Below are 19923 nucleotides of genomic sequence, written 5' to 3'. Positions count from 1 at the left end.
ATCTGCCACCTTTTAAACTCTGAGCCCAGGAAGGTTTAACAAGATTGCCAGGTCTTCCGAAGGTGATTTCCCCATAGGCCTGACAAGAACTTTAATCTCCATATCCCCAGCATTAATTAATTCTATAAACAAAATACAGGATAAAGACTATTTTAACTTAGAAATTCAATTAAAATATCTCATTATATTCCTTGGGTTTGATATATCTGTATTAAATATTCATATTTTTATTCCCTACATATGAGTAACTCCATTGGTATTAGCAGTGTTCCTCCATTCTCCTGGAATTCAAGAGGCCTTGAATTTCTGTATTTTAAGACAATGGAGAACACGGTTGAGCTCTCCACATACAACAGTTATTTGGTGGAGAATATTTTACAGGTTACTCACATTTTGAAGAAGTATATTTACAGAGTTTACATCGAAGAACACAGTCAAAAATCTGCTTGCAACAGCACATCACAGACCTTTCAGTACTCCAGAGCAGCTGTGACCTGGTAAAATCTAATTATTTCTAACATGCCCTTTGGAATTCTCCAGGAACATTTACTGTAATTTCTAACTGGTGCCATAAGCACTGGGCTGACCTTGGAATAAAACTGAAAGCTGAACGTGTACCCTATACATCTTTCATGAGTATCCCACAGATACATGTTAAAGTTTAGCAACATGGCACAGCAACAGAACGCCGGGATCTGTTAACTAACACAACAAAGTCAGGCATCAGAAACACCAAAGAGAAATGCTACTGTAATAACAAAAGAATCTCAGTTTAAAGAAAATAACTACAGGATATTCGCAGCATCTCAAAACACCTTTTGCATTACCATGGCCCACTGCTCTGTCCCAGATGATGAGATGCAGACGCACACTAACACCAGGAGTACCTGTATGTATATATTATATGTACATATACATCCACACAGGCATGAATATAATGTGTTATATCAATGTGTATACATGATACAGTTGTATATACTGAGCTGCTCAGGGCACAGCTCACCCTGCCAGGACTATCAAAACACACAATTGTACCTTAACTTGCAGTCAATTTATTGTTAGTTTTTACCCTCCTCAGGGAAAGATGAGAATTGAAGTGATAGAGAGAAAAATCCTTTTCCCTCATTGTCAAGGAAAATCAATCTGGATTTTTTCTTTAATTAGCTGAATAAATACAGCAGATACATAACATTTCAAACATCTGAATATCAAATATATCAAGCAGCATTTAAAAAATCTACTAAAAACCCTCTCAAGAAAAGATGAGGTTTGATGCTTTCTGGTTTCTCTGTATTTGTTTTTGCCAACAGGTAAACAATGAGAATTTAAGTATGCAAACTTTATACAGAAAGGGCAACTACCTGGCAGTTTCCATAGGTCTTAACAAAATCAAGCTCTCTTTAACAGAGCTTGGCCTTGCCATCTTCTGACACCAGCAGAAAGAACAACCACAAAAAGCAGGAGAGCTGGGAACAGCAGAGGCAGCTTTTCGGGTGCCTACATTCCCCCAGCCATCATCTACTTGCGCTGGAGAACTCGCATGGTCAGAACACTGCAGGAGATGGACAAGATCACCTACACACCACTAACAAAAGAAGAGGACACTCATGAAGGCTGCGGCTGTCTGCCTTGAAAGATCCCCTTGCTTGATGGATTGATGGAAAACACAAGACAATGACATTGCAAACATCAACTGCACCTATCAAATCCAACACTACTTGTGTGAGTCAGTAAGCTATGAATAAGGGAGTAAAGACATGTTTAATGAAAAAACATATACGGAATACGTTTTCTAGCTTGCCCTATGATAACCGTAAACTCTGGGGTCTGTTACAAGAATAGAAAGTTTGTTTTCTGATGAAAACCCCTGAAGACTGCAGGGCAGCCTGGCCCCACACATCCTCAACCTTGGTCTCACTGTGCATGATAAGGTACCTGTGTTATCTCGGAGCCAGGGCTGCCCTGGGTGGAGCAGGAAAACCAGGCAGCTCTTATCCCCTCACTGATTTCAGTCATCATTAAGCATTAATACCTCGAGAAAACCCTCAAACCTCTCCCAGCGCTGCTGCTGCTGCCTGCAAGGCCTTAAGCAAGGTGCTATGGCCAGGTCACTGCTGTTAATGGATGACACCAGGAGGGTGACACCACTCATAACCACTTGTTTTAACAGAGTGACGAAAATAACACCTATTTACAATTAGTTTGGAAGCGTTTGTGCTACTCGTAACCATTCCTGCTCCTCAGGCCAAACACCAAGGGGAAGTTGACAACCTGGGTTAAGATCCCAGCATCAACCACACAAATGGTCACTGTGAGGTTTAACTTGTGGCACTAAGTGGACGAAGGGCTCACCACCTCTCCCCTCACAGCCATCATCGGCACCGCTGATGTTCTTCCTACCAAAACACAGGTGAAAACCCTAAAAAACACACCAAAAAACACCCCAAAAAAACCCAAAATCACCCCAAAAACGCCTGCGCCGCCCGTACCCCTCACACCTCCTCCCCAGGCCCAACGCGCGGCCTCCCCTCCCCCGCGCGGCCGCACCATGGCGCCGCCTGCTGCTCCCCCTAGCGTCCGCGCGCCGCCGCGTGCCGCGCCGCTCCCGGCCCCGCCCCTCCCTCAGGCCACGCCCCCTTCACGGTGACGTATGGCCACGCCCCCCACGGCTCCGCCGCTGCCGCCGCGACTTGAGGGCGCGCTCGGAGCTCCGCGGCTGCCCCGCGCTCCGCGTACGGCTCCGCACCGCTCCGCTCCCCGCACCGGGGCCCGGCCATGGGTGGGATTACGGCGGCGCCCGATGCGCTGTAGCTCGGATCGCTTCTTTCCGTGCCCCGCAGGTAAGTGCGGGATAAGCGCTTTTCTCTGCGGGAGTTGCGCGGGTTGGGGTATGAGCGGAGTGCGGCGATAGAACAACAGGAGGAGGATGCGGGAAGTTTGGGCTCACACCTTCCCCTCTTCTTTCCCCCCAAGTCCCGGGGTGCGGGCATTGGCGCTGCGACGGGGAGCGCCCCGCTGTGTGCGCGGCAGGGCGCGGAAGGCGGCGGACACCCCCGCGGCGCCTGCAGACGGCCTTTGCCATCCCCATCACCCGCCGCATACTTGGGGAGCTCCCGAAACTGCCGGTGCGGTACCGGCGTCGTACCCCTGGAGAAAGAGCGTTAAAACCGGGTTCCGCGGGAGCGCAGCCACCGCGCAGCAGCGTCGGGCCGGCTCCCTGCGCCCCTCCTGCGCTGGGACCCTAGCCCCTTAATGGAGCGGGGCGGGGGGATATTGCTGCCCATACCCCTCATTTCTGCCTTGGTTCGCCCCCTCCGTACATACATTTATAGGGAGAACGGGAGCGTCTGTATCATGTCCCCTCCCTCCCCCCCAACCCCTCGGTGTCTCCGCGGGCGCGCAAATTCTGCGGGCGAGAAGCTGGGGAACAAAATGGTTGCACGTACGTTGAGGAGGAATGCAACAGGCCCCAATTCCCTACAAACCGCCCCCCTTGCTGGAAGAAGAAGAGCTGGCTGATAATCCCCCCGGCATCCGAAAGGCCCTCGCCTAGTTTTAATCAACTTTGGTGGTGTTTTCAGTTTATTAAGCGATTGCCTGCCCTCCCATAGACACGGCAAACAGCATTCAGAAACGGCTCGCAAATAAACATTTCATCCACTTGTTCCTCTGCGAACCTCATCTCTACCTTCTTCTCGCCCCAAAACCCGTTTCACGGCTGCCAGATGTGCCAGAGCCTTTTGTTTCACCCGTTTCCTCCAACAGCATTGGGAGCTGCAACTTAGTTGTGGAGGCAAAGCTTGAGCATCCCTGCAGATCTCAGCCTGGCATCTGCCACAGCATACGGCGCTAGGCACAGCTCTGATTTTGGGGTTGGTTTGGAGGTTTTGGGTGCCTCTTTAGTTTCCAAGATCCACCCCTCTCCCTTGGTGGATTAAAGCTGAGCTCTTGCCCAGCCAGCTGCCTTTCTGGCTCGGTTCTTCTGTTTGAGGTAGCCTAAATTCTCTTCTCCCTGACCGCAGAGGGGTTTGGGTGCAGCCCTGGCGCAGCAGCCAGCCCAAGTTGTGAGGAGTGTTGCAAATGCCACGACGAGTGCATGTAATTAATTAATTCGTGGAGTGCTGTTAGCCATGGGTTACTAATTTGGACTGAAGGCAAGTCTCTTCTCTTCTTCAAGGGATCAATTCTGGCTGCTTAAAGAGTGCAGCGGAGTATTTTGTACACCAGATCCCCACCGAAACGCAGGATTACTTCACTATTAAATCGTATTCCTGCAAAAGAGCATATCAGCTGGATGCATTTTCTTACTGCCACTTGGAAATGCAGACCCTGAATCTTCTTTTTTTCTATGTAAATCCTCTGTGCAGAGAAAAAGTATGGAAAGAAGAGGCTGAAAATGCTCAGACTTTAACAAAATTAAATCATTATCCTGACCCCAATTTCCCTGCCTAAAATATACTGCCCAAAAAGACAGAAGCATCAATTATGCTCACCATCTACTGCCTGGGGATACGGCGTCTTAATGAACATTTCTTTGAATTAGAGTGAAAAATGCATTTGTCAATTCAAGTGTGCAAAGACAAGAATGATTTGCTATAAAACAGAAAGATCAGTGTGTGTTTTCCTTGTCAATGGATGCCACACGTTAGGTCATACTGAAGAGGTTTCAGTGCCCTTCCCTCTCCCCCCCCCCCCCCCGCCACCCCCCTAAAAAACACCCTCAAGTTTCCTTTCATTTATTCCAAACCCATCCAATACAGCCCTGGTTTAAGATCGGGTTTCAAATATTTCATAAACAAAAGGTATACCTGCGTCTAGAGAAAGCCAATTATCTTTAAATATACTGAGGTTATTCTAATCCTCCTATTCATGCTGCTATCAAGCTTCTCTATTTTTCCATCCACATTTAATCACTTCTAAAAGCTGTATTTATTTTCTTCCTGCCTTCTGTGCTCCTGTATACCAGAAACAGTGACAACCCTTGGCATAGATTTAAAATGCTAATTCTCTTTTTCCTGTATATTCATACAGTTTTATTGTAACTGCAGAAGGACCAGATAAATACTGGAGTTAATACAATCAAGTGGGAAATAAGAGTCTGTAAACTCCCTAAAAAGAGTTCTTTTTTAACTGATTTTCATTCCCTCCTTTGGAGGCTGCCTCTGTTTTTCTGAACAGGAGACTCTGTTGTAATTAAAGCGAGAAAACTGGACAGCAGCAAAACCCATCTGACTTGTGGCTCTTTAAAGCAGTTTTTGTAGCATGTACCACCCCCCAGTGGGCAAAAAAAACTGTAGTAAACTCAGAGCAAGCTTTAATCTGCAGAAATGAAGTGGATGCCTTTTACAAGAACAAAATAAAACAGCGTTTCTGGGTTGGTTGGGGGGTTATTTTCCCTTCTTTTTTGTTCATTTCTCCCTTTGTCACCAGTAGCTCGAAGCTGAAGGAGCTTGTGGAAGGCGGTGGTGACTAATCAAAGCAATTGCTGGAGTTTGCAAACTTTGCACTGCAATTATTTGAAGTGGCCCCGGTTGGTAGATGGCCATCTTTGTCTGCTTCTCGCAGGAAGCATGGATGCTAATGGCTAGTTATTTCTCAAGTGTTTTCCTTAATCACTTCAAAGCACAGGAATGCACAGAAGAATTAATATGGGATTGCTTACATTTATTTTTCATAAGTCACCAAGTTTCACTCAGGGCAGGCATCTGGAGCAGTGTTCAGCAAATGCATCATCACAGACTCTTCCTTTTGTGAGCTGGAAGGATCCAAGCAATCTTACAGCCTTACTTCTTTAAGGCTTATTTTTTGAGGAGCAAATTTACTGCTCTGGAGATGCACAAATGACTGTTTTAAGTGGGAAGGAAAGAAAACCACTGGGACTTTATCAAGTGTTTAAGTAATATTTTTACATGCCTCATTATTTTGTGCCACGAATTCCCTATCATGTATAATTCCACCAAAACCTTGTCAAGAGGTGGGGTGGGGGGAAATAGATTTTTGCCTTGAAACAATGGCAGCGTTTGTTCTCTATTCTTTCAAGCAGGGGCGAGTTACCTCGGCAGCAGCTCTCAAAAGAAAACCTAGAAGCCATAATTGGCTAAACTCAAAGAGCACTAAAACACAAACCAAAAAGCCATTGCAAAACACTCCCCCTCAAAGTGCTCTTTCAACGTGCAACCTCTGCAGAAGCAGAGTAGTCAAAACAAGAGAGTGAGTAGGAATCACGTAATAGTCTGGATCTTTTCAACCTCGCTTCTTCAAAACGAGGAGAGGTTTTTAGAAGTAAACTTCAGAAGGGAACAACTCGTAGTTCATTTCCATCCTCTGCAGCAAATACTGGTTTGGCTGATCTTAGGCGTGGAGTCAGGCTTTTACTCAGAATCCCTTTCTAAGTCAGATTCGCTTGCATTTGAAGGAAGATCACATAAAAATTTGCATTTTTTTAAAGGCACTTGAGTTGGAACTAATAAGACAAAAGCAGTATTTTATATTCAACTGCTACACATGGGGGGAGCAAATTTCCCCCAAGTAAAAGGTGCAACAAAAGGGCAAAACCAAAAAGCCCAAATTTCACCAAAACACAGAGGTAAAACCTGACTGAAGGGCTTACTCTCACTTTAAGGATCCACTTTACATTCTTTACCCCTTGGAAAGACAGCTAGAGGACCTTCTGCTCGCCCAGCACCAAACAAAAGACTGGGGCACCTTCCTGAAATATGATGATCGTGGAAATTGCAGCTCCTAGACAGGGTGCTTAGAAAGCATTTTGCTGTCACTATCAACTAACCCTGAGTAATACCCTTAAAGAAAACAAAGTATGGGCATTGTTTTAAGGGTAGATTAGCACTGTGGAACTTCTTTTTGTTTGCTTTCAATAAAACAAACCAACTTGGTGAAGCTATTGAAGAGGCAGCATGACCTCTGGAAGCTGAAATGGGTGTGTATGCAGTAGATTTGACAAGTATTTTTAGAAAGGAGCACATTTTGTGCTTCAGATCCATTTCAGAATCTAAACAAATAGATAATTCTGGAATGTAGCTACACTGATGAAGCAGAATTAGGTTTATCATGTACATATATTAACTTTAAATGATACTCTTGTCATTTATAATATGAAAATCACGAGTTGTTTCCCTTCCCTGTTACTTTGATGGCTAGAAAGAAGCCCCTGATCTACCAGAGTTCCTGCCTGCGAACACAGGGGTAGATTAGAAATTCAAATCAGCATTGTGTGACCTCGAGTCAGGAGGTCTTGATTTTATTCACATTTTATCACAGCTTGGAAAGAAAAGAGCTCTTTGGCACCATTTTTGAGGGTAAAACCTCCACCTTTTCAAATATACCAAAACTATTTCTTTTCTCCTCCTTGTTGCCTACAGGGACAGGGGGACAGCTGGACTCATCCCTTAAATATTCTTTGATACATTTTTCTTGTATAGTGCAAATTACTTTTACCATTTAAAATAAGATGTCCCCCTGCTTAGCTGTGCTCCGGCGATAAGTACACACGCGAGGCTCAAGCATTACCACTATCTGTAGTAATTCACTCGCTTTACAGTGTCCCAGAAAAAGTAATTGAAGCATGCAGTTCAGTGAAGTTCATGAAAACATTCAGCTTGGAATAAAGATAAGCAGAAAAGCTGCTGTTGGGTTGTTCCGACGTTACTTTTGTTACCAAAGAAAAGTCATTTTTGCATCCTGAAAATGAATTTTAGCACATACTTTGTGAAAATCGGCTCCGTTCAAAAGTAATGGCTTCTTTCAAACCCATGTGGCCATGAAGCCTCCCAGTCTGGTGTTGCAGAAACCTGGACACAGTGTCTGTACCAGTGGGGGTCACTTTTCCTTTCATCCTGCCGGATCAGCTATAATGACTTGATGTCAGGGAATATTTAGAGACAGCTCAAGAAGGGGAAAGTTGGAGCATGGCAGCAGGATTCCCTTCTTCTCTGTAGACAGATCACTGGAGCCTTTGATATGCAAAAACATTGTTTTCAGCTATGGCTTGAGATATAAAAGGGAAGTGCGAGATATCAAACAATCAAGACCTTAAGAAAACTATTCTAAGTTCAAAAAAAGGAGTGGGGGGTAGGGTCTTAATCCACATTTTTGAAACAGTGTCTCTTCTCCAAAGAGACCTGCTTTTATTTTTCTCACTCTTGTTTTCATGTTTCAATTTGGAGAGAAGGGCTACAAAAATTCCAAGAACTTAATGAGCTTTAGTGCTTTCTTTTTAATCCTACACATTACTGCTGTTATAATAGCGGCAATAAATGAAGGGATGACTATCAACCCGAGCAAAGAGGAAACAGTTTATATGCTAGGAAAGTAAACCAAATGAACTTACTTTCTCATGTATGTATATCTAATATATGCATACTAGAACTTCTGGTTTGCTTAATACTAACTGTTTTTTTACAGCTCTAAGGAAAATGTGGGGGGTTTCCTTAAGTAATTAAAAGTTATTGTAACCTTCAAAGGCCTGTTTAAGAAATGCATATTCCTGTGTCACGGTATATGTTCAGAAAATACCCTCTGTCACAACTTCTCATTAGCTCCTAAGAGATTCCTTTTTTCTACAGCTGTTAAGCACCTCTTTTATTTCAGAGTTTCAGGAATAGAGCCTGGATTTCTATCCCCAAACACATCAGTAATACAGCACAAGAAAACTGGACACTGGAAGACTGTGGAGCTTTTTTTGTTCCATTTTATAACGATTGCATAATTTACCCACATTACATAAGTTACCAAGAAAACATGTATTCCCTTACATACTAAAACGTGGCCACTCAGATTGAGTTTTGGCCTTAAATAAAGCATATGATAAAATATTTATTTATGCCACTGTGGGGGGGTGTCTCATTTTGAGTTACTATTTTCATTATACTGCTGAAAACAAGGTGCAGAAACAAAGCTCAGATGAGCATGAAAGTAGCATCAGGAGAGAAAAGGCTTTTTACCATTCCCTCACTAAAGAGTCTCACCTACTAAAATGGAGTTTTGGGGGAGTTTTGGTTGTTTGTCGAGGGCCTTTTTAAGGTAAATATTTTCCTAAGGAAACAAGTAAAAGCAGCATAATTGTTATCTTTGTCAATAATTTTATATCATTTCATATTCCTTGTTGCTATAGGATATTACAGATTATTTTTGATGGATTGTTTCAAATCGCAAGAGGTTTAAAACAGAGATTGCTTCTGTTTAGGCCTAATATGAAGGACTAGAAGCTACTCTAGTTAAGTTGGTAGGAAGGTAGCTAAGCAAGCATTACTCAGCATGCTGTTTCTTCCTAGCGTTTCAGTTCTGAGGCTTGTGCTTAGTTCTCTGGACAACATGCAGCCATGAAAGGGAGAAGTAAGTAAACGTTAAGGGTTTCTCTCATTTCAGATTTCACCACTTCTATTTCATACTGCTTACATGCTGAGGGGACAGAAACTTGCTATCTCACTGGATACTTGCTGCCATAGTGATATGAAGTAGCCCAAGTTAATAATACCATTCAAAAAATAACCAAATAATTAGAGTTCTTCAAGAAACAGGAAGAGCCAAGACTGAAATCAGTGTTTTTTCCTGAGATGAGGAAAATTGGATAATATGCTAATCTAAGCACCAATTCCACTATGCAAAGTGACAAATACAACAGATCAAGCCCATTTAATGGACAAAACCCACATATGTATCTGTGTTGTTAAAGAGTTGATACAGATGCCTGGCAAATCCCCAGTTCAGCTTCAGCATGTTGCAGATGTCAAATATTAATACAGGATTTGAGAAAAACATTTCCCCTTTCATCCAGTAACTGCTGAATGGTAATTGGCTCCTTTTACACTTAAAACCAAGGAGAGGATCATCATTTATCTCAGTGTACCAAGAACACAAAGCAAGCAAACATTTTGGCCTCCTCCAAGGAGTTAGGACTGGTACTTGTAATCAGGTGGGAAACATCACTTACAAATACTTTGTTACTGCCTGTCAATTCAGGATGACTTTATTTTGTGCTGAAGGAAAGGAAGATGTAGTTACAGCAAAGCTGCAGTAAGGTGAGACCAAACAGCAACAATGTTTTCTTAAAGAGCTCTGTATTTTGCTGAAATACAGCTATTTTGGGCAAACAAGATGTATGCAAGTCATGGATGCGATAAGCACAGCATGATTTACATAGGGGGTGCAACACAACTCAGTGTCCACCAGTTATTAATTCCAGTTTCTTTTGTTTCTACTTTTGCAGGAAATTAAGAGTTCAAGGAAAGCTTTAAAAGAGGAGTTTTCTTTGAAGGACATCATATTTTTGTGGGGTTTTTTTAAATGAAGAAAACCATCTGAGTTGCCTGACATTTCTACAGTACAGTCACTTGTGTTCTCGCAGCACAGGAGGAATTCTTTCCTGCATTACAAATTGGGAAGAAGTGTTAAAAAGTGAGAGTCGAAAAATGGTTCTCTGAGAGGCGTGGATGTATCAGGATGTAGCTACTGTACAACGTTTATACTTGGATAATTCTGGACAGGAAAAAGCAGCTCCATTCCTGACCTCCTCAAGAGGCTACCATCCTTCAAGCCTCAGCATAATGAATAGTTTCCATCATGCGGCGCTGAAGTTACCACCTCCAACTACTACGCTGCACAGAAGAGTTTGTAAGAGTTACAAAGAAAGTAATTCCTGCTAAAGGCATTAAACCAAACAAAAGAGGCTCTTCATTCACAGACTTTACATGAGGACAGAAATAGAGGGAAGCTGAAGCTTTTCTACGCCCCAGCCTGGTGTGCTTATGTACCATGATAAATCTTGGTTGGAATGCTCATTGAGTGTCGTGCCAGGAGCCAGGAAACACAGAGCACCGAGGAGGGGCATCTGAGTAAACACCACTGAGGAAAAACACAGCTCCATGGAGTAAACCGTAAGAGTGACTCGTGAGAAAGACATTCCTTTACTGGATACCCTCAAGCACAAACTTTACTCATACCTTTAAATACGGTAGGATCAATATTAATTTATTTTCCTTTTTGTGCCTCAGAGAATAAAGTTCAATTAATATATGAACCCACAAGAGAAAAGGTCATGACACTGCTTAATGCACAGGTCATCTTACAGACATTCTCACAACCCTAATTACAATGGTAATTGAATTATGTTGTCTTAAAAGCTATAAAAATGCTAATGACCTGAGCTCAATGTACAAACACACTACCGATGCAAAGTACAATTTCAGTCTCAAGAGTTAATTTATATTATCCTACCGTGCACAGTTTGAACTAATAAGATGGGAAAATGTGGTTAAACCTTCCAAATAGTCTCTTATTAGTGTACTGCTTAGTAAAAGACTTTTGAGAATGACTAATATTTAAACATGAAATTAAGCATGTAATGAAGTATTCTGTCCAGTCAACTAGAAAGCCATAGCTCTACCCACTACATCAGGTTGTTAGCTACCTACCAGTTGTAACATTCACCTTGCTAAACATTCCAGCTCAAAAACCAGCTGCAGTATCCAAGAGATGCTCAACATGACACTGAGCACTTTAGCTTTAGCTGGCCCTTACTCTTTTGCATGTTCTGCTTTGCTGTTAGGACTTTTCTAGACCTCTAGAACAGCTACCACCAACCTTGTGGGTTTGGTGAGGGGTTTATAGTTCACTGAAGGGTGACTGGGCTAGTTAGCTGGCTAAGGAATTACTGCTTAACTTTCAGATATAGAATGATTTACTTGAACTCTGGTATGACTTCAGCTCTGTACTTATCTGGTATTTGTGAACAATACTGTCTGCACATGAAGTGTGAAGGGATTCTTAGAAAGAGCCTTTATGCTTAAGCAAAACAATTCACATGTCAGACATAGCTGATTATGTTCCTTTCAATTGCTATGCAGAGTAACTTATTAACTTAATTGAATTAGTACAAGAAGTAGTACAATTATTGACTTAAGGAAAGTAAAATGTGTCTAAGAGCTTGAATTCTGGTTTTATATGTGTGTTTCACATGTCTTCTGTAATGTTGAAGTTGAATTTCACTGCAGTTTCTTCGCTGATGATCTGGATAATTTTGTTTGTTTGGTTTTTTTAGATTGTTGAAGATCAGAACTGTATACAAATCTCATCATTCCTGACCATGATTAGTGTAACCTGGAGCATCTTCCTAGTTTGGACTAAAATAGGGCTGTTACTTGACATGGCACCACGTTCTGTTAGTGCCAAACCATGCCCTTCAGTATGTCGCTGTGATATGGGTTTCATATATTGTAATGATCGCGATTTGACGTCTATTCCTACAGGAATCCCAGAGGATGCTACTACCCTCTTCCTTCAGAACAATCAAATAAATAATGCTGGGATTCCTTCAGAACTGAAGAACTTGCTTAGGGTGGAAAGAATATATTTATACCACAACAGCCTAGATGAATTCCCCACTAACCTCCCTAAGTACGTTAAGGAACTGCATTTGCAGGAGAACAATATAAGGACCATTACTTATGATTCACTTTCACAAATTCCTTATCTGGAAGAACTGCATTTGGATGATAATTCTGTTTCCGCTGTTAGCATTGAGGATGGAGCTTTCCGGGACAACATCTATCTCAGACTTCTTTTTCTCTCTCGAAATCACCTTAGCACCATTCCCTGGGGTTTGCCTAAAACCATAGAAGAGCTACGCTTGGATGATAATCGTATTTCCACGATTTCAGAGCCGTCCCTTCAAGACCTTACAAATCTAAAACGCCTCGTTTTAGATGGGAATCTCTTAAATAATCATGGATTAGGAGACAAAGTCTTCATGAATCTAGTCAATCTTACAGAACTGTCGCTGGTCCGCAATTCGCTCACAGCTGCACCAGTGAATTTGCCAGGAACAAACTTAAGAAAGCTTTACCTTCAAGAAAACCACATCAACCGTGTGCCACCCAATGCTTTCTCTTACTTAAGGCAGTTGTATCGACTAGATATGTCCAACAACAATCTTAGCAATTTACCTCAGGGTGTCTTTGATGATCTGGACAACATAACTCAACTTTTCCTTCGCAACAACCCTTGGAACTGCGGGTGCAAAATGAAATGGGTACGCGACTGGTTACAGTCATTGCCTTTAAAAGTTAATGTGCGTGGACTGATGTGTCAGGCACCAGAGAAAGTCCGTGGAATGGCTATCAAAGACCTCAGCGTGGAACTATTTGATTGTAAGGACGATGGCATGATGAGCACCATCCAAATCACTACCGCGGTACCAAACACCTTATACCCGGCCCAGGGCCACTGGCCGGTTTCTGTGACCAAACAACCAGACATCAAGACCCCCAACTTAAACAAAAACTACAGAACCACAGCAAGCCCAGTGCGCAAAATCATTACAATATTTGTGAAATCCGTAAGCACGGAGACTATCCACATCTCCTGGAAAGTTGCACTACCAATGACTGCTTTAAGACTGAGCTGGCTCAAGATGGGTCACAGCCCTGCCTTTGGATCTATAACTGAAACAATCGTTACAGGCGACAGAAATGACTATTTGCTTACAGCTCTTGAACCAGAATCGCCGTACCGCGTGTGCATGGTTCCCATGGAAACCAGCAACATCTATCTCTCCGACGAAACGCCTGAATGCATCGAGACCGAGACGGCCCCTCTGAAGATGTACAACCCCACCACCACCCTCAACCGGGAGCAGGAGAAAGAACCTTACAAAAACTCCAGCCTGCCCTTGGCTGCCATCATCGGTGGGGCGGTGGCGCTGGTGGCCATCGCGCTGCTGGCCCTGGTCTGCTGGTACGTCCACAGAAATGGGTCCCTGTTCTCCCGGAACTGCGCCTACAGCAAGGGACGGCGGAGAAAGGATGACTATGCTGAAGCGGGAACCAAGAAGGATAACTCCATCCTAGAAATCAGGGAGACTTCTTTCCAGATGATACCAATAACCAATGACCAAGTGTCCAAGGAGGAGTTTGTAATACACACCATTTTCCCACCTAACGGCATGAATCTGTACAAGAACAGCCACAGTGAAAGCAGTAGTAACAGGAGCTACAGAGACAGTGGTATTCCAGATTCAGACCATTCACACTCATGATACTGAAGGACATGAAAGACTGGTTTGGGTTTGGTTGGGTTTTTTTTGGTTTTGTTTTTTAAAGAAAACGAGAAAAGACTGACTTAACAGTTGCTGTTCTACTGCAAAACACTGGATTAAAAGACTGACAAAGCAATGTACTGTACATTTGCCATATAATTTATATTTAAGAACTTTTTATTAAAAGTTTCAAATTTCAGGCTACTGCTGCGATTAATGTAGTGGGGATACCTGACCACAATTCTATATTTTAGTATTTTTTAGTAATTTGTACTGTATTTTCCTTGCTAATATTGAAGTTACAGACCATTTAACTTTTGTGTTCTACTGAGTAAGATGACTTGTTGACTGTGAAAGTGAATTTTCTTGCCGTGTTGAGCAGTCAGAACATTCATCTGAGATCCTTGTAAGTGTAAGCACAGGCCATTTTTCACTTTGGTATCAATAAAACAATGTTGAACCTGGCAAATCAGGAACATCAAGAAGTGGTTGCAAAAACTCACAGAACTTTCAATGTTGGGTCTATTCAATCTGTAAACCACAACAATATTCAATAAACAAAAATGCGTGTAGTAATGGGCAATATCAGCTGTCTGGATATATCCATTCAACAATGGTGACATCCAATTTAAAAGAAAATAAGCAAATCGATGACATCCATGAGACTGAAGCTTTTGACATGTGTCAAAAAAAAGAATTGATCCCTGGAAAAAAGCCCAATCAAATTCCTAGCAAGGAATTCAGAAATATGTACTAGGTTCTACAAACCAAGGGGGTAGACAGGGCTTACAGATAGGTTTCTCGTTATCAAAGCCAGTGGGCTGCTTATTACAGAGATAACAGTGATGGATGGTCACAGGCATTTGGGAGGCAAGGGCAGGAGGACAGAGACAACACTTGGAAACTGCCTTGAACAGAGAAAGGGCTGAAAGTGCAGTTTTGTAAGGAAAGAGGGGGACAAAAAGGACAGGTAATGTAAGAAGGTCTCAAAAACTTTAGTCACAAAGGTAAGCAGATAATTGGGGAATACAGTGAACAAACAGTATACAGATATGTGTTCAGTATACTGCCATTACAGTCAGGAATACTGCCCATTACTGTCACAGTTTTCCAGAAATTCCTGGATAAATCTTAAGGGTAACATGTTTCTTTCTGCCTTCCTCCTGAACGATGAGCTATTTCATGTTTGAACCCCAAGCCACTCTCTGTTGCCGTAATCATTTGTTTCTTCAACTAAAAACCAAAGTGCTTTGTACGCCCTTTGGCCAGTCTTGTGTGTGCCTTGATCCAACGCTACATGTATCAAGCTTTTAAAAACTTTAAAAAAAGGACAAAAAAATAAAATACCCATTTTTTCATATGTAACTTCACTATGAAAAATACTGGTCTTATTGATGAATAAAGTTGGAAAAGCAGGTTAAAAGAATGTTGCGTCTCTGCAGCACACTGGAAGGAAACTCGCTCAGAAGCAACTTTTCAGGTCATGGGCTTTACCTTTTGCTTTGTTCAGCTTGACAGTATTACACTTGCAGGGTTTCTTTAGTATTGATTGCTTGGAAAACAGGTTTTCACAACTTTCAAGTGTGTCAACAATGACAGGGAGGGAAAGCACTGAGTTACCAACCCTCTGAGATACAAGTTTTTCCTGACTGAACAGCAAATAGAAAAGTATTTTGGACAATATCTCAAATGAGAAGGAATGTTTACCAAATGCCATTCAAATGAGAATTTTAGCAGTGCTTGGCCTGTTTATATCATTAAAAGTGGTAAAGGATGGACAGTGACAAGAAAAAACAGTGACAAACAGAGTGATGGTTTCAGCAGCCTGCAAATGATTCTCCTGCAAGGGACCCATCCTACTGCACAGACCCAGAACTTCCAGTAATACACAGCTCTTTTCATCATCATTTCTCAGATGTACCCAGGGAAGTTCCTCTCCAAACTCCCTGTGCCACGGTTACTGGTTCCTCAAGCTCACCTTCAAGAGCGCCTGCTGTGGGTTCCTGAGCAACAGAGGAGCAGCACCGTGCTTCCCTGCTGACCTTACATAAATCACGTCTTGTCCTTCACGCGGAGCACTGAGTGGATCCACAATCCCAAAAGTAACAAAGAGGCATGTTATTCTGAACATCAGTGAGCTCAGCTTGGTGTTATGCACTAAATGAGGGTAATTTGCCTTATTTTCCCATCAGGTACAAATCTAGGCAAGGGGGAGAAAGCCAAGAGTAAGCACACGGAGCCTCATTATGTTCCTGTGCAAAAGGCTTCCCAAGTAGTAAGTGAAAAAGAAAACCAAACATGGATGGAGAAGACAGACCTGTTTTTCATCTAAGCTAGCACACAGGGACCCCTGTAGCAGAGATAAATTTAACAGATGCGTCACTGGCAGTGGATTACTAGTTCTTTGCCATCAGCTCTCAAAATTAAATGGGTTTTCCTGCATTTTCAAGCAATTTACATGAAAACCTCTCTCCTAGTTGACTCTAAATTTGTGTTGTGAAAAGAGTAAGGTAACACTCAATGGGTACTCTCCCATGTCTCTCCTGAAGCACCTCTGCCAGAAGTAGCCTGGTAATGGTACTTGGCATGTACTACACATCCCAGTGATGCCATGCAAATGGGGTAGAAGAAAATTGCCATTTGAGGAGGGGATAATTGCATGTGAATCTTAAGCACAAGTACTTTTCATGTGCAATATATATACTGTGAGGCAGTAGTATACAAATCCAGGACAGCTTCAACAAGTTGGCCCAGCTGTTCCTGCTCTGCCTCCACCAGAGTGACAACCTGGACAAGTGATTCTGTCCTATGCAAAGAACCAGGCCAGGTCTGCAGGGAGAGCTGGCGTCCTCCTACCACATGTGCTGTCAGTGGGTGATGGCCCATCCAGGCATACAAGATCTTCCTTAGGTTCTACAGCAACCTGTATGCAATGTGCACAGTATTAAGATTAATTTGGCAAGTGGGAGATTGATTACAAATTAAACTGTAATATTTTTCCCTGGATGTACATACAAATTCCTATTCTGCTCCATGTCATTCCCATCTCCTCAAGACTCTTCTACTTATAGTGCTGCTGTTCCAGCACGCAACACTCTAGCACCATGCATAAATCCCTTCTATTAGACAGTTAGAGACATAGGCAAATCGGATTACTACATTGAGCAGTTTACTGCATACATTTACCAAAATAACATTAATCCACATTAAATTTATCTCAAATAATTTTCAATGTACTGTTCAATATTTAATTGTGGAGCAAGGAGTGACTTTCATTTCAGTGTCGCATAAATTTATGTGCGGAGTTAATTTAATCAGCATCCCTCTATATTAAAATACTTTGCCAAGTATCTTTTACACTCTTCATCATCATCCCTCTTTATTCTTAAATTTATCCTGCTCTCCTGAATGGCTCACAGTTCTGTCTGAACCCGAAAGCTGCCTCCAAAAACACCCCGGTACTTTGGAAACCGTATTAACTCTGTCTCATCTCGGTACCTTCCGGAACTGAATTCCCTTCTTTTATAAGCCATTATTTTACCAGCTTTGTACAACAGCCTGAAATACAAGAACTGTTGGGAATTTTTATTTTTTCCTCCTGGCTTTAACAGTACCAAATTCAAAGTATTATGGTCTTGGAACACAGTTACCATTTCTGCTAATGCACTAGCTAGCATGCGAGCTATATTGTGCCAATGCTGTACATATTGAATGTAGAGCAGCAAATGCAATAAAGCAAGAGCAAAAGTAATAAAGCCTTATTTGCTATTAAAATAATTTACTGATGACATAATGCACTAACGCATGTATAGAGACTTCTCTGCTCTGTAAGAGGATGCAATTTTGCATATTCACCTCCAGCTAAAGTTGGATAAGATCTTCAAACGTGAGCTGGCAGCTGCCATCTGCCTGGATTTATCCAAACCACATTTCTTTGGGATGGTTTTGGATGGAACCATAATTTGCACAGATACCCTCTGCTTTCAAAACACCTTAACCTTGCTTCCAAATCCATACCTTGTTTTCAGCATCAACCTGGTACTGATCTTTAACTGTTTCTTCACCTATACCAGAACAAAACCACAAGTTTCAAGCCACAAGCCAGCCCTTGCCACCAGTGGAGTTTTTCTTACAAAGCATAATGTTACTCCAGAACTGGAGTTTCTTGCTCCAAACTAGCCCAGAGTGGCTTAGCTAGAAAGGAAAAGCCCATTGAGTGAAATCAGACATGGAAATTTTGTGATTTCTTCCTTTTCTTTGCAAATGAATTTAATTTTGTGGGTGACAGAGTGGGAGTTCCACCCTGGTGATGAAATGAGAGCCCTTTCAAATACTCTGAAGATACAGCCATGACTCAGGCATCAGATTCAGGACACAATTGCTTTAGAAGGTTTTTCTTTTCATAAGCATGTGTGTTTGATTTAATTTTAATACTTATTCCATCAAATCATTTCCTGCTCCTCTAAAAAAGTCTACATAAAACCCACACAAAGAACGTGGATCTCACTAAAATGATCACAGAGCATCATATAGCAGAGATACTCATTTTAAGGTCATCTCTGAATGATGGCTGAGGAACATTGCTGCCCTAAGGGAAACCAAAAGACTTCGGGAAAATGGGTATTAGAAGACATAACCATCCTCTGCATTATTGATGGTCTAAGGAAAAGGTGCACAACACACATTCTGGAAGCTGAGCACATGTCCATCATGCATGGTTATTGTAAATATCCTAACACGTGAAACGTGCAGGCCAGGAGCTCAGAAGTGTATGACCCAACTTCAGCTGCTGCTCAAAGCCCCTTTGGGTTTTCATAGGATGAAAACATCGTGGAGTGACCATATAAACCCCCTCAAGATTAACAACATGACCTGAAAACACTTTTTGAAATCTGAAGCTGGACCTTCTAAGCTTAGCAAAAAAACTCATAAATAACTTATAAAAATAGAAGCATCTTAATAGGGCTAATTAAATAATCTGACTTGTTCAAGCTGGGTGATAGCATTCATATAGGCTGATGCCCTGTCCTGAACAGCCCTCTTAAGTAATCAAAACCAGGGAGCAGATCCTAGCCAAGAGCTGGCACATGCTCCTGTCCTCTTACTGAGCTTCAGGAATACCTTATTTATAGACACAGCCAAGGAAGGTTTAATTGGTCAACATCAAGGGACTGCACGATGTACTTTAATCATTAACTGCAGGAACATCATTTACAAAGGGTGCCATTATGCACACGTTTTACATAACTGAACTTCTTTAATTTGTGCAAAATCTTTTTACAATATTTAGAACAGAAATGCATGTCTGAGTCATGCAGTCCTGATGTCCTCTTGTGGCCTCAAGTCCCTCTTAGATGCCTACTGGACAAGTGGCTTTCCATAGGAAGACGGATGTCTTCTGGGGGTGTGGGAATTGGTTTTATTAAGTTTAGTGGGGGGGTCCTGGTTTTTTTAAGAGGGATAAATAGTTCTACTGCAAATCTTTTCATCGGATACAAAAGTGAATTGGTTGATGATTTCAAGTGAATGGCTATCTCACCTTAAGACACGTCTAAGGCAGATGCAGGTGGGGTAGACCGTCTCCTCACAAACTTTCCCATCTCTTCTCACAATAACACTTTCCAGGATTTTAACTGGAAGCCTTGACTATTATTTCAAGAAGTGCATGAGGACAATGAGATCAGTTGTCACTGCTGTAAGACTCTAGTCACAGGTTGGGACTTCTTGATTTTGAGATGCATACAAGCAGCGGTACTTACATATGTGTTTATGGACTAGAAGCAGAAATCTTTCAGGCTGGGTAACACAGAACAGGCCACATTAAATCAAAGCCTTTGTCCAACTCTGAGCTTGCTATAGTAACATCATTTCTT

The 19923-nt window shown here is 42.2% G+C and overlaps 2 protein-coding genes across 5 annotated transcripts in view; one reads left to right on the top strand and one right to left on the bottom strand.

Moving 5' to 3' along the window:
- Positions 1–19923, bottom strand: part of MACROD2 (mono-ADP ribosylhydrolase 2) — an 882506-nt gene that overhangs the window by 765600 nt on the left and 96983 nt on the right. The gene's annotated exons all lie outside the window — the stretch shown is intronic.
- On the top strand, positions 2690–15191 carry FLRT3 (fibronectin leucine rich transmembrane protein 3). Its single transcript, XM_034061007.1, has 3 exons — positions 2690–2840; positions 10226–10969; positions 12056–15191. Exon 3 carries the CDS (start codon positions 12101–12103, stop codon positions 14048–14050), a length of 1950 nt encoding a protein of 649 aa, XP_033916898.1. The 5' UTR covers positions 2690–2840; positions 10226–10969; positions 12056–12100; the 3' UTR covers positions 14051–15191.

Source organism: Melopsittacus undulatus, chromosome 3 (assembly GCF_012275295.1).
Source record: "Melopsittacus undulatus isolate bMelUnd1 chromosome 3, bMelUnd1.mat.Z, whole genome shotgun sequence".
In the NCBI taxonomy this organism is placed as follows: domain Eukaryota; kingdom Metazoa; phylum Chordata; class Aves; order Psittaciformes; family Psittaculidae; genus Melopsittacus; species Melopsittacus undulatus.
The sequence above is the reverse complement of the archived record's forward strand: the minus strand, read 5'-3'. Positions and strand labels throughout refer to the sequence as shown.

Bases quoted from the DNA above. Each gene is read 5' to 3' on its own strand.
- FLRT3 (XM_034061007.1), top strand. From the start codon at position 12,101: ATGATTAGTGTAACCTGGAGCATCTTCCTAGTTTGGACTAAAATAGGG.